Below are 23,747 nucleotides of genomic sequence, written 5' to 3'. Positions count from 1 at the left end.
GACCCAAGCTATTGTTTAGTTACCCAATTGCCTGCTAAATTTTTTCTCGGAACAAATACCCAAGCTTTTGTTTAGTTATTTAAATGCTCTCCAATGGCTCGCCAAATATTACTTTTCCAAGTAGGTACTTAGTAAAAATCCTGAAGATTGTCAAACTTACAATTAGAAGTGTGTGCGGAAAAAGAAGAGTCGTGAAATATATGGAATGAATAATACATTTTACGACTCTTCTCTTTCCGCACGTACATACTATAGCTGGTATTTTAATCACAAAATTGCAGGTATATTTAGATATATAAATCTCAGTATATATTTAGGTATTTTTATAAAACTATTGAAGGTTTGCTGCATTTAAAGAGTAATTCCCCGAAGAAAACCATTAGTGCTATGACTACTCCTCCGAAGTAAAAAATGTAGATGCCCTGAAAAAATAACAATACAACAACAAAAATAATAATAAACAACAATAATTTACACCACGTCGGACCACGCTAAGATTTCATGTTAAGTGCTATTTACATCAAGTATGGAGCTTATAGGGATTTGTTGTTATAGCGGCAACAGAAATACATCTGTGAAAATTTCAATTGTCTAGCTATCACGGTTTATGAGTTACAGCCTGACAGACTGACGGACAGCGGAGTAGTAATAGGGTTCCGTTTTTACCATTTGTGTGCGGAACCCTAAAAACAGACATTCAATCCATTCATCAATTTTTGTAAAAGCTCAACAAGTATTAGAAATACGCACCAAAAGCTTTTTTAAGCTTAACGGCTCAATTCCTTGCAAATCTTTTCTTGCTCTAGACAACCTTACTTCCAATTGTACTTTGAAATCTAGATATTTCAAAGCCACCTGTAACAGATATAGGTCAAGATTTTAAAGTTATATAATTATAATAGGCTCTATTAGGTAGTACCAGTACCAGCTAGCTGTACAATCTCACCTAATTATAAAAAAAACCGGCCAAGTGCGAGTCGGACTCGCGCATGAAGGGTTCCGTACTATAACCCAAAAAATATGGGAACCCCACTTAAATATTTATTTTATTTTGTTTTTAGTATTTGTTATTATAGCGGCAACAGTTGTATGCTGTATTTACATCATCTGTGAAAATTGCAACTGTCTATAGCTACCTATCACGGTTCACGAGTTACAGCCTGGTGACAGACAGATGGACGGACTAACAGACGGACAGCGGAGTCTTAGTATTCGTAATAGGGTCCCGCCCTTTGGGCACGGAACCCTAAAAAGCTCCTTTAGTCATAGGTACAGTCGCCATATCGGAGCGGCCAAGGCCAGGGCACAATATCTGAACAAGCACTCTAAGGCCTTGACAATAGAGGCGTGGTCAGATATTTGTGAGCACCTTGGCCGCTCCGATATATCTGATGGCGACTGTACAAACTTTCAATCTCGCTTCAAATTATTCCTCCTTAACAACAGTGTATAGCCTCCAGAGTCCAAAAAGCCCCTCTAAAGGCCTTATTCTAAAATTTTATTTAAACCTTTTTATTTAGAAAGTGGGTAGAGATTGGCTGTGCCTGTAAGTCTATTAATTAAAATTATATAAGCCTTAAATCCTATAATTATATATTTCGTTTGTGAGATGTACGTTGTTTATGTTATAGAATGTATCTTATTGCAGTGTACCCGTCGGCATAGGCCTATCTGTTACTATGACTATAATCAACGGCCCAAACCTGCGTCTCCCAAGACAGCATTAGCCCAGACTGGTGAAGGCGACCAACTAACTCGCTGAGTTTAGCAGTGTACGGAGAACTCTTCCTCAGCATCACCACGCACTGCTCGTAATACACTTTGTCCAGCATTATTTCGAGGTCCATCGCTGCTTCCTTGGTTATGTATTCACCGATCGCGAAGTATCCTAGGTAAGTAAATAATAAATAAATCTCTCGAAGCAGACACCTAGTTAGCGATACCAAATTTTAGTTGAGTGTGATATAAGAAGCCTGTACTACAAATTTCTTGATGAATATCATAATACTAACCCTGGAGTTAGATATCGCCGCTATACTTACTCAACCTCGTATCTGCAACACTCATTTGATGACAAAAACACCCGTATTCCAAATGAAAGAAAAGCGACATTTCCATCAAATGATTGTTGCAGATATGAGGTTGAGTAACGCTACGGCTTACGTAGGCGGACAACGCGCGAACGCGGCGCGGCGCGGCGAGGTTGAAACAAACCGTTGATACGTATAGGTATGTCCTACTCGTACGTGAGCGATTTAGACGCGAAGCGGCGCGGCGGCCGCGCGGCGTTCGCGCGTTGTTCGCCTACGTAATGTGGCTGGTCGTATACCTATTGCCTAATATTAACCTAAATTGTTCATTACAAAACCCGCAAACTAGAAAGAAATACCTTGAATACTAAGATCCCCTTCAGTCGCGTATTTCGTACATGATTCCAATGGATAGTGTAACAATTACAACTTGAAGCACACTTTTTCATATTTTGCCACTTGTGGTCTCGTTAAATATATAACCCACTATAAATTTTTTGCTATTTAGATTAATAACTTGCGTAAAATAAAAAATAACCATCACAAGTTGAAACTAACCCAAATATGTGAACTTTTGGCATTAGAATAACAGTGACATTGACAGCGTGACGTTCGGTCGTATTGAAGTCTGAACTCCTAGTACAGCGTTAATACAAACAGTCCAAAAACTCCTAAGATTTTAAACTTCCCGCTATGTTTTGAGTATGTTTGCTACTGGTGAACGTAGAATACTTCCACACGGGAGTGTTTTTCGGAAAGAGACTAAAAGTATCCCAAAGTAAAATAATGCTTGCAGGTTCGTGCGTGTAGAGGGGCCATAAAGCGTTCCTTTTTATTACAATTTAGTCTACTCAAACTGACTACCCGATTATTGCCTGTGAATGTGTGCGTAGACGTCATTGAGAATATCTCCGTCTTTCTCTAAGACGCAAGCGTGAAAGGGATAGATCTTGGTAGCATCGAACTTTACGACTTTTGACCTCTTCCTCAGTCATGGTATCCTGGTACTTTCTGATTAATGTTTGTCCCAGTATGTCGCCAGTATGTCGCCATTATGTCGCCATTATGTCGCCAGTATGTCGCCGTTATGTCGCCATTATGTCGCCATTATGTCGCCATTATGTCGCCAGTATGTCGCCGTTGTGTCGCCATTATGTCGCCAGTATGTCGCCGTTGTGTCGCCATTATGTCGCCATTGTGTCGCCATTATGTCGCCATTATGTCGCCAGTATGTCGCCATTATGTCGCCAGTATGTCGCCATTATGTCGCCGTTATGTCGCCATTATGTCTCCAGTATGTCGCCATTATGTCGCCAGTATGTCGCCGTTATGTCGCCATTGTGTCGCCATTATGTCGCCATTATGTCGCCGTTATGTCGCCGTTATGTCGCCATTATGTCGCCATTATGTCGCCGTTATGTCGCCGTTATGTCGCCATTATGTCGCCATTATGTCGCCAGTATGTCGCCAGTATGTCGCCAGTATGTCGCCATTATGTCGCCGTTATGTCGCCGTTATGTCGCCATTATGTCGCCATTATGTCGCCAGTATGTCGCCAGTATGTCGCCAGTATGTCGCCAGTATGTCGCCGTTATGTCGCCATTGTGTCGCCGTTATGTCGCCAGTATGTCGCCAGTCGCCATTATGTCGCCAGTATGTCGCCAGTATGTCGCCAGTATGTCGCCAGTATGTCGCCAGTATGTCGCCATTGTGTCGCCGTTATGTCGCCGTTATGTCGCCATTGTGTCGCCGTTATGTCGCCAGTATGTCGCCGTTATGTCGCCAGTATGTCGCCAGTATGTCGCCATTGTGTCGCCAGTATGTCGCCATTATGTCGCCATTATGTCGCCGTTATGTCGCCAGTATGTCGCCAGTATGTCGCCATTATGTCGCCATTATGTCGCCATTATGTCGCCGTTATGTCGCCGTTATGTCGCCAGTATGTCGCCGTTATGTCGCCGTTATTTCGCCAGTATGTCGCCAGTAAAAGAGTATAAAAGGCAGGAGCGGACCGCCGGTATTCATTCATTCTTCAACCATCGGCTAGCAGTGACTCTGGTTCTCGGGCGTTTAAATATTCGGTGAGCAAAGTTCCTCTACTACTGTTACTATGTTTGTTTTTGCCGGGAATTATCCTGGTGAATTTAAACGTGGAAATGGTGTCTGTGTTTGGTTTTACGGGGACAATATCTTCGTAAAGCTGATCTTAGACTTTTGTGGAGATTCTTTGTTACCGTGTACGGGATTTAAATATAGTGAAGTTTCCTACGCAGTGTTTTTCTAAGTGCCGCCACGTTATGCAGGGACAATATCGTTGCATAGCAGGGACTTGGAAAGCGTGTCTGTGTTTAGTTTTACGGGGACAATATCGTCGTAAAACTGAACTTGGGCTGTTGCGGGGATTCTTTGCTACTGTGTGGTGTTATAGTGAAGTTTTCTACACTGTGTTTTCTAAGTGCCGTCACGTTATGCAGGGACAATATCGTTGCATAACAGGGGCTTGGAAAGCGTGTCTGTGTTTGGTTTTGTGGGGACAATATCGTCATAAAACTGAACTTAGATAGCGGTGTTTAAGGGAATTTCACTTCTGTGTTTAGTTAGCTTGATTTTGTGAGTAGTTTGGTTCGTAAAATTGAACCTAGTTATTTTAGTGTTTTACTATGGGGTCTTTTGCTATATAGTTTAAAACCAGATCATTGTTTGGACTGACTGTTTGTCCGACTGGACCGCTCACCCCTTGCGGTGTTAAATGTGAGCTGTCTAGGAGTCTTTTTGCTCCAAGATGAGGGTTATCTTGGCACCTTCTCTTTACCAACATAGAAGGTGAAAAACGTCTCCCTCCTTAGCTCTCCAATGTCCAGCTGTTAGATGAATAATGGGGATGTCACGTGCGCATCATCCGGAGTAATCTGGGCCCATTTGAAATCTACAGTATTTGGAGGCTTCGTATATTAAATATATTTATTTATACCACTTATATACATAATAGGGCCCTGTCTTACCCATGTTGCCACCCTGCCTCTGTGCAACCCGCCATGGGGGGAGACAAGTCCACGAGCTGTTAGGTTGCATTCTCGGAATCGCTCGCCGAACTCTTACAGCTTCTTAGTAGGGATACACTTGCGTATATTCCAAAGTGCCAGGTCGATGGTAAGTACGAACTGTGCTTTGGTTATACTAGAGTAGGGACAAGGGTAGGTTTAGGGTAAATTCACACACTAATTATTCGGAATTTAGGGTTCGTTCTAGTCTTGGTCTGTAAAATTGATGTATTTCTCTTTTTAAGGGACTTCAACTACGGTCTTGCTATACTAAAATTGTGCGTAAATAGGTATAGGGTTTAAATTGCTTAAATCTTCCAATATTTTAATTTATTTGGGGAAAATAATTAATGTAAAATCTTATCTTTATTTTTATTTTCTAGTTTTCTGGTGTAAAGACGAGGTACTGAGTATTAAAATCATGTTTCTAAGGTATTTACACAATAAAATCATAAATATCAAGTTGGGATTAGGAACACAGTCTATTCGGAGATAGAAAATCGACGACTAGCTGTTTTAGGGAACCTTTGGCAGGCAAGAGTAATCCAAAGGATAATTTGAGTGAAATAATGCTCATCTTGATATTTCAGTCTCATAAAATTTAGTATATAGTTTAACAAATAAACTTAGTACTTCGTTCATACTTCTAAAAAACTAGAAATACAGTTTATATTTTAGTTCTGGGGGATGGAAATGGGATTCGCATCCCTAGCTTTTGAAATAAAAAAGAATAGTAGTTTTGATGACTGATGGATACTTTGACACTTCTCTTCATAGTCATCTAGGCACGCATAGGTTCCGAAGTGTTGGTCATAGCCCGTCTGGCTAAAGAGGTAGGGTAGGAGTTCCAATTGACCTTGCTGATTGGACTAGGAGCCCCCAATCCTGCATCGAGCGTATGGGTAGCATATTTCGAATAGAAGCTGGTAGATAATAATATTAAATGCTAGGGTGTAAATGGGCTTACCCCAGGAGTGCTACTCATATGTTATCCCGGAGGCTTAATAGATTGTAGCAGGCTTTTACCAACCCCATTTTTAAACTCATTTTAACAAATATATTTCTTTTATATTCATATTATCATATATGCTGCATTTACCTAAATAATATCACTTCAAGTAAAATATAACTCCATTTACATCTGTATTTTAATAAATTATTCTAGTAAGTTATTCGTTAACATCATAACAAAACGCGCTTTCAATATTGTAATATATTTTGCCTAAAGTCCAGGTAATTGTAAGTAAAATCAGAGTCCAAAATTTAGCTGATACTCATTAAAGAACTTAGGGTACCGCGGTTCACTTCGAGGGGTCCTAACGCTAGACTAGACGATCACGACTAAATCACATGGCCATATTCTAAGGGTAAATCTAAAGAGGGTGTTTATATCATGGTTAGTTAAGTAAGTAAGTAAGTAGGTAGTGGGAGGTTACAGTAAGACGTAGCGTAAGTACAGCGACGATATGCGTGCGAGTGGCGAGGCGTCGCGCTATGCGTCACGTCATTAATTCACCTTGCGACTTATCGCATATGTACCTACAGTCACCTGCAATAATATGTTACGTCGGAGGCCGCAGAAATATCTGACACGATCTTATTTGTAAAGCCATAAGAGCGGGTAACATATTATTGCAGGTGACTGTAGATAAACTACCTTGTAGAGCATGATTAGTTGGTCTGTAACTTTTATGTTTTTGTGTCCATGATTCAAGATCAATTCTTAGACCAAGATAGACATGATTGTTGTATACTTTAAATCTTAATATTACATGGCGCAGTCGGTAGGATAATGGATTTTTAGACAAATACCATATAAGAGCAATTAATACATTTTTTATTTCATGTATTTTACGACAAGTTTTGACTCATAATTTAGTTTCTTAATAAGAACTCTGGGATTTAAAGAGATATAGGTACTTAACTGAACAACTAACTCTAGAACCAAATAATGCAGTGAGATGTAAGGTCAATGTGGATAATTCCGTCATATGGACTATTCCGTTGCGAGCGTAAGTATATTTCTTTGATTATTAATCGCAGGAAAAACATCTGGTTTTGATTGCTGAAACTGAAACTAAAATCTGAAAAGATGAAATTATCAATTTTGTTCGTTGTTCAAGAAAAACGCTAGTAGACGGAATAGCCCCTATGACAGAATTAGCCACATTGACTTTACCCAAAGCTGTTCATGCGTAAAATATGAGCCATGATCCATGAATCCATGATGATACCAAGTGTGTGCATATTACCTGCTGGAAGGTGTTCAATGCTAAACGCCATACTTCTTGAGAAGCTCTTCTTCTTTAAAACGTCGGCTGGATAAGTTTTAAATTGACTCAGCAAACTCTTGATCAGAGGCTGAAAACAACAATAACTCAGGAAACAAACTAATAATATCGCACCTACGTATTTCAGACATGAAGGACGGGGACAACTTTTACACAGCTTTATTAGCTAGTTTGCGAGAGGGATGGATGCTAGATATAACTAATATAACCAAGTATATAGTAACAGCACCAGTCATGGGACATTTAAGAGGAAATTTGGAGTATTTGTGATATTTCCCTGATACCGGCAAAAGTTCTACCGCTTAGCGTGTTTAAAGATGAAAATCCTATCCATCTTTTATGTTTCAGGCGTGTTATATCAAAGATACTGCAATTAGTTTCCACATAATTTACAAATTAAAACTATGCCTTTTTTCTCCAGTCATGGACACCAAAGCTCCAGTAATGGTACCCCGGTAATGGACGTGGATCCAGTAATGGGCCCCCTATAATGGACATACCCTATCAGTATAAGATATTGGAACAGGGAATAAATTTTTGGCAAAAAACTAGTTATTAGTCATATTTGGTATAAGCTTTTATGTAAGAATGTATTTTTCTTTTCACAGCCAACTAATACTCATCAAGACAATTCTAACAAACCCAAACACAATAAGGTTGCGTTTATTACAGAGTTCCCATGGCCACCTCCTGTCTCCATCATGAGATCAGGTCCATGTTATCATAATATTGCATTGTCATCCGATTTGCTTACGTATCCAAAATTTCAACTCAATCGGAAATCCGAAAGTGGCTCAAATTCAACTTCCAAGATTTGAACCACACTAACTAACAGGCATGTTAAATAAAATTTTGTAAAAACGATATTAATTTTATTCTACTCCCGTACTTTTATTTGTCATTTAAAGGGTCGTGCACACACCTTTAAACCCCTCTCTTATAGTTGTCAAGACAAGTCTTTAGTCTATTCCCCAAAAAAGTATTTGTGCATACACGCAGTATCTTTTTGGCACTTTTACGATACTTCGTGTAATCACCACTTAAAAAATATTGTATGGAATACATTGTTGCCAACCTAATTTTAATTGTCATTTCTGCCAGATGAGTGAACCATAGACATGTTTTGGTCACATCATCATCATCATCATCAGTTTTCATCTTTATAGGGCTGTATCTCCTAAACCGTGCGTCGTAACGCAAAAATAATCAAATTTTCGTTCCCCTTTGAATCCCGTAAGTAATATTTAAAAAACACGAAAAACAAAAAAAAAAAATTATAAAAAAGAAAGAAAAATGTTTATGGGTTGTATCTCCTAAACCGTGCGTAGTAGCGCAAAAATATTAAAATGTTCATTCCTCTGTAAGAAGCCCCTAATTAATATAAAAAAAAACACAAAAGAGAAATAAAAAAAAAAACAAAAAAAAAATTATAATGCTGTATCTCCTAAACCGTGCGTCGTAGCGCAAAAATAATAAAATGTTCTTTCCTCTGTAAGAAACTCCTAATTAATATTAAAAAAAAAACACAAAAGATAAATAAAAAAAAAAAAAAAAATTTATAATGCTGTATCTCCTAAACCGTGCGTCGTAGCGCAAAAATAATAAAATGTTCATTCCTCTGTAAGAAACCCCTAATTAATATTATAAAAAAAAATAAAAAAATAAACAAAACAAAACTTTATAATACTGTATCTCCTAAACCGTGCGTCGTAGCGCAAAAATAATCAAATTTTCGTTTCCCTTTGAAACCCCAAAGTAATATTTAAAAAAACACGAAAAACAAAACAAAATAAAAAAAAAGAAAGAAAAATGTTTATGGGTTTACATCTCCTAAACCGTGCGTCGTAGCGCAAAAATAATAAAATGTTCATTCCTCTGTAAGAAACCCCTAATTAATATTAAAAAAACAAAAAATATATGTATATATATTTATAAGGCTGTATCTCCTAAACCGTGCGTCGTGGCGCAAAAATAATAAAATTTTCGTTCCCCTTAAGAATCCCACGCACTGAACAACCTATCACATTAGGACATTAAACAATCATCATCATCTATTCTTATTATTATTTCATTGCATTTCAAAGTAAGTGCTTGGTCGTAGAAAAAGTATTGTATGCAACGTTGTTTAACTGAGTCAAAAAATACTCGTGGCGTCTTTATTAACAATTTTCGGCTTCACGCCACTCGCCTTTTTTGACCCCTCTTAAACAACGGTTGCATAAAATACTATATCCGAAGTCCGAGAAGACTTCCTGACATAGTTCGTAACTACATTATACCTACTTCTGTATTATTTAAACATGAAATTACGCCATGGCAAGCATCATTATGTAAATTGTAAGTTATCCCATCATAGGAGGTATGCAGTTTTAGAGCTCCTATAATGGGATTGGGCAAAATACCATTATTTTTTATACATCTCTAGAGACACAAAATAGTGTGTTGTATACCTTATTTCATGGTAAATGCAATTAATAAAACACATTCTAGTTTACACCAAGTTATAATTAATTACAATTTAATATATGAACTCACCTCTCTTAGCGAAGTTGTTAAGAATTCTTACTAGTTATATTTTTCGGTGACACGACAACTTTTGGGTTGACGCCAATTTCTTAAAAAGTAACCGAAATTAACAAAAATTCAAACTTAAACAGCTCTATGACTCTTATTTATGGTAAAATATTGCCAGTGTTCGTAAACTACTTTTAGATACTTATTTTAGAGGATTTGTGGTTTTATGTCCCATTACCGGTTCCACGTCCATTATAGGGTCCATTACATTATATGTAACTAAATGCAAGCGCTCAGTTTACATACAGGTACCGAAGGGCATAAAATGCCATCCTTGCTCATATAAAAGATAAGGATTTTAAATTGCGATAAATCCCACCCTACCAAGATTTTCATTTAATAACATCTGCCGATAGACGGCGATTTGGGGCAATTTTTTTGTATAGGTATAGTTTATTTTTAAGCTTACTTTTTAATTTTAGTTTGTAATTTTTATTTTAAGGCTTTTTATTTTATTGTTATTAACAGGAATTATTTGAAGCCAAGCTTTACTTGTTTTATTATCGACGTTGCACAGTAAAGCACATTATAGTCTAGACAACACTAATCCGTTGGTCTCTCACGTAATTGCGTAATTTATAGAAATAGGAAAGAAAATATATATCTCAATACCAGTAAGTACCTCCTCTGAAAGCCCCCTCCTCCTCTCCTCCTCCTTTTATTGTTATTAAAGGAATTATTTGAAGCCAAGCTTTACTTGCTTTGTTATCGAAGCTGCGCTATTAGTAGCATATTATCGTTTAGACAAAAACAATCCGTTTGTCTCTCTCGTGCGTCATTTATAGAAATAGCAAATACCAATTACGTGTACGTATGTCAAGAAACCATGCAGTACCTCTTCTGAAAGAATAATAGAAAATATCCAAGCATCGTGCGTCGCGCCCCACTCCATTCTCCTGTCCACCAAGTCCTCCACCGTGTCTACGGAGGCCTCGTACTTGGGGACCGTGAAGCTGGACGCCAGGCCGCCGCTGTACGCGTTGTCTATGATGAGGCCCGTCACTAGCATCCAGCCGGTGATGCTGCGTATGCGCCATGAAGTCGCGTCTTCGCGGGTCTGAGAAGCATTGAAGTGGGAGCAACGAATTCAATTTATCGACCAAATGCCGCAATGTATTGTAAATCACACGTGATAACATAAACTAAGGAAACTTATAAAATGCTAAAGTACCTACCTCACTTCTATCATTACTGTATATAACCGATCTGGATTCCTAACTACTACATTACATACCACTCTACTTAGTACTTATGTGTCTCCTAATAGTTAGGTACCTAATACAAGGGGTTCCAGTTTAAAATGTAAGTTTATTAACAGCGAGGTTCTGGGATGGTAAGTAGCAGATAATATATATTTCAGTCTTAATAGTGTAAATGCACTAAAGTTGTAATAAAAATGAATCCGAATGTATTTAATGTACTTACTTAAATGATTTTACAGACTTAAATTTCAATTTTGATACCTATTAATTTGTGTCGGGAGACAAATGGCCCAAATGGGTTAATAGTTATTTGTACAACAAGAGATCAAAGTTTGATATTTCTTCGAGTGCTTATTTTGAGTCCCGTGCAAGCGAAAGATTCTATACTAGATTCACGAGCGTAGCGAGTGAATCTAATATAGAATCTTGAGCGTAGTAAGGGACTCAAAAGCGCACGAGATGTAAATAACTTTGATCTCGTGTAGTTCACAAAACTTTTCACCTCAGCAGTGAGAACATATTAGAGAACCCGAAAAATGTACCTATTCCTTCTTCATCACTTACCTCTATTTATTCATGTTTTCTTAAGATATACCAACAATTAAGTTTTCACCTCAGCAGCTCGAACAAGGGTACTTTGCTACTTAAAAACAGTGAGCAAAATCTCATTTTGCTTACTGAGTGAGCAAAATCGCATTTTGCTCATTTTGTCTCACTCAGTGAGCAAAATGCGATTTTGCTCACTGTTTTTATGTAGCAAAGTACCTTTGTTCGAGCTGCTGAGGTGAAAAACGTATTTGATGACACGCCATCTATAAACCACGTACCGGTGATGATGGTAAATGACTGTTTTCTGCTATCAGAATAAGCTATCGGGGGCACTGTGTACCCCAATGCCATATAATTCAGGCATACAAACTTTATATGGCATCATTAGCGTTAAACCTAATATTTGCAAATGGATGGTTAAAAAACTTGTTTGTTTCAGGTTCAGGGTAGCTATAAAACGGTAGAACGTCAGAAAGTGAATATCCTGTTCTTTTATTTAATAGCACATAGCGGGATTCAAACGCTATGCAAAGCGAGACAGCCGCTCTTAAGTAGGTAACCCTTTTAGTTACCTACCATGGGTGATAAACATACAGAAATACAGACTTTATTGGTAAATATAAACATAGTTCATTTTGCACGTACATAAGTACATTTTACACAGTATGTTTTACATTTTTATAAAAAATTTAATCACTCAATTGTTACTAGTTTAAGTCTTAACTCTTTCATTGCCATCGACCCGCTAGGTGGTTCTCCGTTCGTAGGCGTTTTTTGCTACCAAGCAGTGCACAGTGCTACCGGCTACAAGCCTAGCACCTAGGCAGTGGTTGTTCCATAGTTGAAATAGGGCCGCGAAACCGTTTATTACTCATAAAAAACCGTTATATGTAAAACAATCTGCTTACTTGAGTGATCATCATCCCAAAAGTGTCTAGAAATACATTGTTGGTAGAGCGCTGGGCTATGGAGAGAGCAAGCGATGCGTAGAAGAAGGCAAACAGTAGGCACATCCACATCGTCAACGAGAATGGCACCAGGGGTAAGTCCCAACTTGTCAAAATCCTACAAACAAATAGCATAAACTTAAATTTTCCTACTTGAGAAAAAAAATCGCCCTCTACTTTTTCCCTATGGAAAGTTGTCTTGATGGTTTCGAATAGATAGGTACCAAGGTACTTTTTTAACCGACTTCAATTTCATAGAAGGAGAAGGTTCTGTATTCGGTTTGGTAGTTTTTTTAATGTATGTTCACCGATTACCTACTCCGAGACCCGTGGTCCGATTTGAATAATTATTTCTTTGTATGCTTTTTTGTTATGAGGCTTAAACAAACCTGTGCTACCGAGTGAAACACAAAACTTTTCCCCACACTTAACATTCAATTCTACCAGCCAACATGAGAAACAACTCAAAATTTGCACCAAATTACTTTGCCACTCTTATGGAAAAAATGCTACTTTCTCATCACTTTTTGAAAAATAAAGAGAGCGTTTACGAGCTGGTGTGGCGTAAATGTTAATTTTACTTGCCTAGGTGCGGGTGCGACGCAAGTGATAGCAGTTCTAATAATTGGAGCAGAAAAATCCAACACCCTGTATTCTTCGTACCAGGAATAGAGCGCCGCTGCAAGTTAAAGTAACATAATATACGCAAAAAGTACATATGGGGCATTTTCTATGAAAAGGGACCTTAATGTCGATGGCGCTTACGCCGCACAGCGTCGCGCGGCATTGTATTTATATCGAAGCGTCGTTAATAATGGCGTAAGCGCCATCGACAATAAGGTCCCTTTTCATAGATAACGTCACATATATTTACAAAAACAAAATTATAACGCTGCTCAAATACATGATATTTGAACGAACACCTAAAATTAATAGTAAAATAGTTACAGTTATAATTATAAATAAAGGAATTGACTTACTGATGCCTATGTCGGCACGATCTTCAACCACATTGCCCAGGACACCGACACCCGTATTGTTCTCATAAATTTCGCCCCACTCGTGCTCGTCGTCTCTTACTATTTTCACGGTACAGTTCACCCACCTAAAATAAAAGTATGTTAAAATATAGTGTCGGAACTGCTGGACCACGCTCAGTTTTCATGCCAAGTGCTAGGTCAAGTATGGAGCTTAATAGGGATAGGATATGTTATTATTTCATTCTTACTGCCATGTATGTGCAAAGTTAGTGTGGTCTAAGTCTAAGGGAAACAAAACATAGGTACCAAACTTTCTGTTTTCATCAACGAAGCAAATATATACTGTTTTGTGCAACGTAGTAAGTATTTTTTACCAAAAACTGCGAAAATATACAACATTTTTTTAAACCTGTAGAAGTTGGAGGATCTATTATTGATTCGTTTTTATTAGGTACTTGCACTCGTATCTCGCTTGCACCCTATTAGTAAGAGCAAAAGATGCAGAGAAGACTACAATCAAAATAAACCAAATCGACATAAATTTGTACGTGAGTGAAATCCACTGAAATCTCCTATTTTAGATATGAGTGTGTGTGAAAAATTAAGTGTAATAACCTAAATATAACATATGAATGAAACATTGAAAATACCTGCAGAACTCATCGATAATTCTCATTTCCATGCCATCTCGGCCCAGAGGGTTCAAAGATGGATCGAGGTCTAATAAAACGTATGGTTTATACGTAAACGCGGCAACTTTGACCGTCTTGCCGTATAAATTCGACATGTCGTGAGGGAACAAATTCACTCCTCTCTCGAAATTGCCAGTACAAGAATCCCAACGATCCAAATACAAAGGCTTTTTTACTTCTTCATCGGAGCCGACAAATTTATGAGTTATCATGTCATATACCTCACAGTCGCCTGAGCTTTGTAAAGAAGGTACTATTAACAATATATTAGCAACAAAACCAGTCTCTGTTAGCGCCAAAATATCGGTAAGAACATCTTTGTTGTACATTTCATCTTGTAGAGGTAAAAATATAAGTTTCTTGTCGCTTCTTCTTACATCTGCCAAATGATTAACTTTCTCAAAAGCTATCATAAAGTTTTCAGGCTCATGCATTTGAATTATGTAGTCGTAGCAACCTTTTTCCGACGCATCCATAATTTGTTCAACCAGTACTGAATTATTGGGCTGTATTATCATAGAGCTCATGTTTTTGGGAATGTTAACGGTTAATTTTGTTTCGGTAACAAACGTTAAGCAAAAAGAATCCTGCAAATGCTCATTTATTATTATGTTAAGTAATATTTCGATGGGGAATAATATGCTTGGCATTTTCATCTTGAGTTAGATGATCTTGTGATGTTAGCAAAAGCAGCCGTGTTCCTTGAAAAAACTTGTGATACAGACGTTTATAAGCAGATGTTTCGTTCGTCATTAATGATAAACCATAGGATGAGGTCAAGTAAACAACTCTACAACACATATTTACTTATGAACTCAAACAGTAAGTAAGTAACTAATGTAATTGCAACGGGTGTAATAAAAACATTAAGGTTCAGCAGTCAATAGATTTTTAAGCATTAAAATAATCTTATCATCTGTTGATACCTGAGGGTCTAGCCAAGATGCCAATCGTTTGCGCGCTTAAGTGACATTACCGTTTCGTTCGCTACGACCCTCTGTAGACTGTCAGGTTTAGTCAGATGATAAATGCGACTATTGAGTTATTTTTTTAAACAACTTAAATTACAATTACAACAGCCGTCATTTTGTGAATAAAGCCTGAGCTACTTGGATATAAAATAGAGGGCGTTCCGACTAATAGTATTCGAGAAATAACAAAAAGACGCAATAATCCTATAGTTGCATTCATCCCGCTTGACATTATAATATTTATAATGCTCATATAAATAAAGTCTCCTTTGGAAAAAAAAACATCAACCCTTGAATAATATTTTACTCTACTGACAATAACATGTAAATTAAAATAATTATTATACTACTTACAAGAGTTACAAGGAACAACGTTTGCTACGCCGTAGCTCGTAGAACCATTTTGCCACTTCATAGTGAAAAGAACACAAAAAAAAAAAATGTATACTAGGTATTATCATAATTAAATGTTTTAATGGAACATGGAACCCACGTGAAAATTCAGAGAAATATCGCTTGGCCGTAATTCAACCTACTTAAATACTAAGCGCTGTTTATTTTATGGACGAGGTAATAGTATGTTTCATTATGTCATTATGTACTTAGATAATTAAAGCTATTTAGCGGTGAAGTATTGTATTGAATTAGCCATTATCTTATGATCTCTGCATACCCACAGTTATTACGAATCTACCGGTCAATTTATGCTAGGGAATAGATCTTAGCGGGTTTTGTGAAGGAAAAGCTGGAACTCACTTTGTTTACACTGGCCAATCAAATAAATTTTATGAGAAGCATATTGTTTCATTTGAGTGCTCTGAAATCTACTCGATTATTTAATTCCAAATTATCTTGAAAATTTACTGATCAAATAACTCTAAATTACTCCTATGGATAGGAGGATAAACAAAATGCAAAAATGAATCATCAGAAATAAGTCATACTATAAATTGTACAATTCATATAACAATTGTAGCTTTACCGCGTTTGATGAGCAATTCCGCAATAAAAACTACGATCGATATAAATAGACCTCCAAAATAAAGCAAGTAGATACCCTGAAAAAAAAAGACATTATTTAATCAAAATATCGTTTTATGTTAAAATGTGGGCTGTAAAATTAAAGACCCCGAAAGATAAGTTTTTCCTTCTTTTACATACGGATGAACATAGGTACTAGTTAGACGAGCTCACGTCTCCGCCTGTTCAAAAACAGTAAGTAATGTGTCTTTTATTCTCCCTCCTATGGCCTGTTGTATTTTGTAAAGCTTAACTTTTTACATGACATATTTCATCAAAAGCGCTTGAATATATTTTATATTGGTAAAATATTGCTTAATTTAATTAAAGGATGACTCACGTTAGACCGGGGCCGGGCCGGAGCTTCCGGCGCTTCGTTTTCTATGGAAAGCACCACGTAATCACCAGTCAGGTACCTACGTCATAGAAAATGACATGTCGGATGCCTCAGCCCGGGCACGGCCCGGTCTAGCGTGACTCATCCTTAATGAATATACGCACCAATAGCTGCTTTGCATTTAACGGCTCAACTCCATCTATGTCTTTCTTTGTTCTAGACAGCCTTACTTCTAGTTGCACTTTGAAATCCAGATATTTCAAAGCAATCTGTAACATAAATTCCAATAAGTTTTTGAAAATTATTTATATTTTCGATGCAGGTTTTAATAGCATATCTGTTATATAAACATGATCAAGACAATTCTAACCCTTTTAATTCGGTTGGAGACTACCAACGAACTCTGTTACCTTTCCATTTACGGAGAACTCTTCCTCGTCACTACCACACTCTACTGGTAGTACATGTCATTCTACTCATCTCGAGGTTCTTGGCTCCTTCCTTGATTACGCTCTGCTCTTGGTTAAGAAGGGGACAAAGAATGTCGTATCTAAATCCTGACCTGAATCTGATCTGTATCTACATCCTCACCTGCGTTTCCCAACACAGCAACAGCCCAGACTGTTGAAGACGACCAACCAACTCGGTGAGCTTGGCGGTGTACGGAGAACTCTTTCTCGTCATCACCACGCACTGCTCGTAGTACATGTCCTCCAGCATCATCTCGAGGTTCTTCACTCCTTCCTTGGTTATGCTCTGCTCTTGGTTAAGGAGGGGACAAAGAATGTCGTATCTAAATCCTGACCTGAATTGTGTCTACATCCTCACCTGCGTTTCCCAGCACAGCAACAGCCCAGACTGTTGAAGACGACCAACCAACTCGGTGAGCTTGGCGGTGTACGGAGAACTCTTCCTCGTCATCACCACGCACTGCTCGTAGTACATGTCCTCCAGCATCAGCTCGAGGTTCTCTGCACCTTCCTTGGTTATGTACTCGCCGATCGCGAAGGATCCTAGACAACATATATGGATATAAGGCGTGAGACCGTAAAGAGTAAGACGTGAGACGCTAAAAGTATTGAAATTCAGACAGCAGTCGTTCTTTTTTAGTAAATTCTTGGGATTAGGTTTCCGAAGCCGGCACAATAATAGGAAGATGATAATTAACTTATTTATAAATTGACAGACAGAAAGGTAGGTAGTGACCTAAAGGTTGTCTGGAAGAGATCGCTCTTTAGTGATAAGACCGCCTGTTGTTTACCTCTGTCTTCATGTATTATTTGTGTTTCCATGTACATTTATTCTGAGGTTGTGCAATAAAGAGGATTTGTATTGTATTGTATTGTAGTTACCTGCAGGAAGGCGTTCAATACTAAACGCCATACTCCTTGTGAAACTTTTTTGTGTCAATTTTTCTGGTGGATAAACCTTAAATTGACTTATTGCACTCTTGATTAGGGGCTGAAAATAAAAGTAGGTATATTTAAATTGTTTTTTATCAGCTTAGCAGTATTTTCAAGGACCAAGACATTGTATCCGAATCTACATACATATTTTCAAAGACTTTTTAATTTCATAGAAGTTATAAAATACCCTCGTTGGCTATTTATATTGCATGGGAAGGCAATGCCTCAACATTTATTCTGCAAATCACTCAACAACCCATACCTCCTCAGAAAGTATCATAGAATACAACCAGGCGTCAACGGGAGCGCCCCACTCCATTCTCCTGTCCACCAGATCCTGTATCGTGTCTACGGAGGCCTCGTACTTGGGGACCGTGAAGCTGGACGCCAGGCCGCCGCTGTATGCGTTATCTATGACCAGGCCTGTCACTAGCATCCAGCCGGAGATGCTGCGTATGCGCCAGGAACTTGAGTCTCCGGGACTCTAAAAAACAAATACTCGTAACAAATAATTACGAAAAAGTTATAAATAACAAGAGTGGTTACTTTGTTTCAAATTTGACATACCTACGTTAAAGTTGTCATTTTTATTTCGATGACAGCTTGCATCTTTGTGTTGTTGGTTGGGACCGTGAGCACAGTACACTAAGAACAGTAGTGAATCTAAGGCCGCTCGGCAAGTTATTTACCTACTCTTGCGTTGGCGCTTAGGGTTGTCACTTTTATTTTTAGTTAATAGTTATTTGTACAACAAGAGATCAAAGTTTGATATTTCTTCGAGTGCTTATTTTGAGTCCCGTGCAAGCGAAAGATTCTATACTAGATTCACGAGCGTAGCGAGTGAATCTAATTTAGAATCTTGAGCGTAGTAAGGGACTCAAAAGCGCACGAGATGTAAATAACTTTGATCTCGTGTAGTTCACAAAACTTTTCACCTCAGCAGTGAGAACATATATTAGAGAACCCGAAAAATATATTCCTTTTTCATCACTTACCTATTCACTCATGTTTTCTTAAGATATACCAACAATTAAGTTTTCACCTCAGCAGCTCGAACAAGGGTACTTTGCTACTTAAAAACAGTGAGCAAAATCGCATTTTGCTCACTGAGTGAGCAAAATTGCATTTTGCTCATTTTGTCTCTATCAGTGAGCAAAATACGATTTTGCTCACTGTTTTTAAGTAGCAAAGTACCCTTGTTCGAGCTGCTGAGGTGAAAATATTATTTGCGTATTATGAGTAGCACTAGGTTTCTATTTATATAATATAATGAAATGTTCTATCAATTCATAAATGAGGTATAAATTAAGGCCGGTAAGAGCAGGCAAATGCAAGCGTACTCGAATGCGCGCGATCACAGTCGCGGTACGGCCCACACTGCCGCCACCGTATTCCCCCGTATATTATGCGAATGTGTGCGTGGCAGCGCGTGCGTACACGGCGCCCGGCGCGCACGCACACATTCAAGCCGGCAGCGGCACATTTCTATGAAGATTCACTACTGTTCTTGTACTGTGCCGTGAGCCAAGTGAGCCAACCGTGAGCAGCTTGTAATTTGTGCGTATTTTGTTGATTTTTTTTTGTTTTTTATAGTCATGATACTCATGATTGACAGAGAGTGCTATCGTCCAATTCTTTATTTCTAAATAAGTTAAAAAATGTTTTCCTCTAACATTTTTCTACTAACCTGACCAATCATATTCCCAAATGTAGCGAAGAAAATGTCGTCAGCAGATCGTTGAGCTACGAAGAGAGCAAACGACGCAAAGAAGAATGTAGCTATCAAGCACATCCACATCAGCCACGAGAACGGCACCAATGGCAAGTCCCAGCTTGACAAAATCCTAAGAATAACATTATTAGTTAGAGTTAGACCAAGAAAAGTCGGCAACGATTTTGATAGCACACGCAGTGCAAGTGTTATTTATACGTCATAATTTTATAGAAGTTTGACCTTTAAAATAACACTTGCGTTGCGTGTACTATCAAAATCATGGCAGACTTTTCTTGGTCCAACTCTACCTATAACCATTATTTTATTCTGGTTTAAATTGAGCTGTTACTTACAAATATTATTCTTGTTTCGTTAGGTACATCTAAAAATTATTATGACCAACATAAGCACCAAATTTTGAGGACTCCCATATTTTTAATATAGGTACTCATGGATACTCATTCAAACTATAGTCAACGGGATGTTTTTCGCTCTTTACCACAGTAGGATATATACCTACTTCACAGTATGTAAACATAGGTATCATCATTATGTTAGTACTTGCCGAGGTGCAGGTGCAATGCAAGTGACAGCAGTTCTTATAATAGGAGCAGAAAAATCTAATGCCCTATATTCTTCGTACCAGGAATAGAGCGATGCTAGAATGAAACGAAAATGATTACAGGTGGGGCACTTGTATTAACTCAAAAATATACAAAAGAGTACATTTTTAAGTAGGTATTTAATTGGCTTACTAATTCCTATTTCCGTTCGATCTTCAACCAGATTTCCGACTAGGCCGACGCCAGTGTTGTTCTCAAAAATCTCACCCCACTCCTGGCCGTCGTCGGGTCTTACGATTTCCACTGTGCAATTAATCCACCTAAAATATTTAAAACTCTTTATACTTTTTGTCAGAAACTAAAATTGAGATCATATATATTTTGGGATATTCTGTAACGTTACCTACCTACAAAACTCCTCTATGAAACGTATATCTATGCCGTCGCGGCCTAGCGGAGCCAGAGATGGATCCAGGTCTAATAATACATACGGTTTGTATGTAAATGCTCCTACTTTGACCTTCTTGCCGTATAGATTGGACATATCATGAGGAAACAAATTTACCCCATTCTTAAACAGTTTGGTACAAGAATACCAACGATCCAAATACAGAGGTTCACGTATTTGTTCGTCGGCACCGACAAATGTATGAGTTATCATGTCGTATACTTTACAGTCTGCTGAGCTTTGTGCAGTGGGTGCTATTAATAAAATATTAGGAACGTAACCAGTTTCCTTTAGCGTAAATAGATCAGTAAGGACACTTGCATTGTAAAATTCGTCTTCTAAAGGTACAAATATGAGTTTCTTGTCGCTTCTCCTTACATCCCCTATATGATTGACCTTGTCAAAAGCTACCATAAAATTTCGAGGTTCATCCATTTGTATAATGTAATCGGTACAAGCTTTTTCCGATGCCTCCAAAATTTGCTGCACCAGTTCTGAATTATTAGGTCTTATTCTCATAGAGCTCATGTTTAATGGTAAATTAATCATTAATTCAGTTTCAGTGACAAACGTTAAGCAAAAAGACGTTCGCAAATAATTATTAATTATTGTGTTTAGTATTATTTCAATCGGGAATAATATGTTTGACGGTATCAACATCTTGACTATTTTTTAAATATATTTAATAAAAATAAGACTTAAAATAACTATAATACGTAAGATCGTCTTGAGGCAACCATTTTTTTCGAATGCACGTGTGATATAGATGCATTTTGTAGTTGCTACGATTTCCCATTATATTGCATAGGTATGTAAATTCCACGACACAAGTTTTATTGTAACTCAAATAAAAATGACTTACCGTAAACATTTACTTAGATAACAATTTAAAAAGCAATAAGATCGATAATACGTTTAGGTTCAGCAAGTTAAAACAAACTTAACAAACTAGGTTAATTTAATACTCGTATTAACCCTTTCAGCGCGCATGATTTGCCAGGAGGTACTCTTTGTGCTTCGAAATGTTTCTATACATTGCATATAAGTAGTATAGTTATACAAAACGTTTAAGCGACATTTACAGCTTATCACACCACGATATGGCTACGACTACGCTGACTACAGCTGTTTAATACGTAAGTAATATATTATTAGTTAAATTTTCCTTTTTTTTTGTAAATGAATCAAAACTGCAAATGATTCAGATTTATCACGGTAGCAGTTTAGTAACTGCATATTCCTACCATCCTACTGAAATTAAAACTAAGTCCTAGCCGCCGATTTTATTGTGTGCCCCAATAGATAATGCCCAGAGACAAAAGTGTTCCTCGGACAGAAAAAGCCCTAATATGACTATCAGATAGTCTGTAGATCTGATTATTTTTGTCAGACGGGTTATATTTTCGTAACAAAGGCATTTAAAGAACTAGTGCTTTCTATAGCAAGCTTAGGTATTAATGTTATTTAAAACTGAGTTAACATAGTTTGACATTCATTCCATAATCTATATCTATATCTATATATATAAATGCAAGTGTCCTGACTGACTGACTGACTGACTGACTGACTGACTGACTGACTGATTCATCAACGCAGAGCCGAAACTACAAAAGCTAGAAAGTTGAAATTTGCACACTAGGTTGAATTTATAAAGTGTACAAGAGATAAGAAGCGATTTTGAAAAATTCAACCCCTAAGAGGGTTAAAAAGGGGATGAAAGGTTGTATGGGGTGCAAGTTTTATTTCAAGCGAGGAATTTGAAACTTTGTAAAAATGTACTATATTAAAAAACAAGTAAATTAATTTCTGCGTTTTCGAAAATTCGTCCCCCAAGGTGGTGAAAAAGGGGTTGAAAGTTTGTATGGAGATCAAATATTTTTGTGAGTGTTGGACTTGAAACTTTCTATATGGGGATATTATTATAAGACGGGAAAAGTAATTTCAGCGTTTTTGAAAATTCATCCCCTAACAGGGTTAAAAAGGGGTTGAAAATTTGAATCCATTACAACAAATGCTTTGAAACTTCTTAGAAAGGCATAATAGCCGATGACAAAAAAAAGTAATTGCGACGTTTTAGGTAATTCAACCTCTAAGGGGGTAAAAAAGGGGATGAAACTTTGTCCTGGGGTGCAAATTTTATTTTAAGCTAGGACCTTGAAACTTCGTAAAAATGTACTATATTAAAAAACAAGAAAATTAATTTCTGCGTTTTCGAAAATTCATCCCCCAAGGTGGTGAAAAAGGGGTTGAAAGTTTGTATGGAGATCAAATATTTTTGTGAGTGTTGGACTTGAAACTTTGTATATGGGGATATTATTATAAGACGGGAAAAGTAATTTCAGCGTTTTTGAAAATTCATCCCCTAACAGGGTTAAACAGGGGTTGAAAGTTTGAATCCATTACAAATGCTTTGAAACTTCTTAGAAAGGCATAATAGCCGATTACAAAAAAAAGTAATTGCAACGTTTTTGGAAATTCTACCCCTAAGGGGGTTAAAAAGGGGTTGCAATTTCGTCTTAGGGTGCAAATTTTATTTTAAGCTAGGAACTTGAAACTTTGCAAAAAGGTATTGAATTAAGATACAAGAAAACAAATTTCAGCGTTTTTAAAAATTCATTCCCCTAGGTGGTAAAACATGGGGTTGAAAATTTGTACGGATATCAAAAATTTTGGGAGTGCGGGACTTGAATCTTTGTATTTGGGGATATTATTAGAAGACAGGGAAAGTTATTTCAGCGTTTTGTAAAATTCATCCCCTAACAGGGTAAAAAGGGGTTGAAAGTTTGTATGGAGTTCAAATTTTATTTTAAGCTAGGAACTTGAAACTTCGTAAAAATATATGTTATTAAAATACAAGAAAAGTAATTTCAGCGTTTTTGAATATTCATCCCCTAAAGTGGTGAAAAAGGGGTTGAAAATTTGTATGGATATCAAACATTTTTTCGAACGCGGGACTTGAATCTTTGTATTTCGGGATATTAT

The 23,747-nt window shown here is 37.4% G+C and overlaps 2 protein-coding genes across 2 annotated transcripts; both read right to left on the bottom strand.

Annotated features, from left to right (window-relative positions):
* Nucleotides 1-287: 287 nt before the first annotated feature.
* On the bottom strand, nucleotides 288-15,212 carry LOC134650341 (glutamate receptor ionotropic, delta-2-like). The gene is made up of 9 exons (XM_063505302.1): nucleotides 14,265-15,212; nucleotides 13,615-13,739; nucleotides 13,220-13,313; nucleotides 12,596-12,752; nucleotides 10,772-10,993; nucleotides 7,324-7,432; nucleotides 1,704-1,888; nucleotides 751-855; nucleotides 288-422 (listed from the first exon to the last, which is right to left on the bottom strand). Exons 1-9 carry the CDS (start codon nucleotides 14,960-14,962, stop codon nucleotides 324-326), a joined length of 1,794 nt encoding a protein of 597 aa, XP_063361372.1. The 5' UTR covers nucleotides 14,963-15,212; the 3' UTR covers nucleotides 288-323.
* Nucleotides 15,213-16,228: 1,016 nt separating this feature from the next.
* On the bottom strand, nucleotides 16,229-21,520 carry LOC134650340 (glutamate receptor ionotropic, kainate glr-3-like). Its single transcript, XM_063505301.1, has 9 exons — nucleotides 20,725-21,520; nucleotides 20,510-20,637; nucleotides 20,320-20,413; nucleotides 19,728-19,884; nucleotides 18,303-18,524; nucleotides 17,987-18,095; nucleotides 17,463-17,647; nucleotides 16,799-16,903; nucleotides 16,229-16,335 (listed from the first exon to the last, which is right to left on the bottom strand). The coding sequence occupies exons 1-9, from the start codon at nucleotides 21,423-21,425 to the stop codon at nucleotides 16,237-16,239; spliced, it is 1,800 nt and encodes a 599-aa protein (XP_063361371.1). The 5' UTR covers nucleotides 21,426-21,520; the 3' UTR covers nucleotides 16,229-16,236.
* Between the last annotated feature and the right edge of the window lie 2,227 nt (nucleotides 21,521-23,747).

Source organism: Cydia amplana, chromosome 8 (assembly GCF_948474715.1).
Source record: "Cydia amplana chromosome 8, ilCydAmpl1.1, whole genome shotgun sequence".
Classification (NCBI taxonomy): domain Eukaryota; kingdom Metazoa; phylum Arthropoda; class Insecta; order Lepidoptera; family Tortricidae; genus Cydia; species Cydia amplana.
The sequence above is the reverse complement of the archived record's forward strand: the minus strand, read 5'-3'. Positions and strand labels throughout refer to the sequence as shown.

Coding starts and splice junctions, on each gene's coding strand:
- LOC134650341 (XM_063505302.1), bottom strand. CDS start 14,962: ATGAAAATGCCAAGCATATTATTCCCCATCGAAATATTACTTAACATA. Junction 12,753..13,219: donor TGCGTCGCACCCGCACCTAG/GCAAGTAAAATT, acceptor ATTTGTTTGTAG/GATTTTGACAAGTTGGGACT. Junction 1,889..7,323: donor CATTGAACACCTTCCAGCAG/GTAATATGCACA, acceptor TTACTTACCTAG/GATACTTCGCGATCGGTGAA.
- LOC134650340 (XM_063505301.1), bottom strand. CDS start 21,425: ATGTTGATACCGTCAAACATATTATTCCCGATTGAAATAATACTAAAC. Junction 17,648..17,986: donor TATTGAACGCCTTCCTGCAG/GTAACTACAATA, acceptor TATGTTGTCTAG/GATCCTTCGCGATCGGCGAG. Junction 16,904..17,462: donor TGCTGTGCTGGGAAACGCAG/GTGAGGATGTAG, acceptor TTTATGTTACAG/ATTGCTTTGAAATATCTGGA.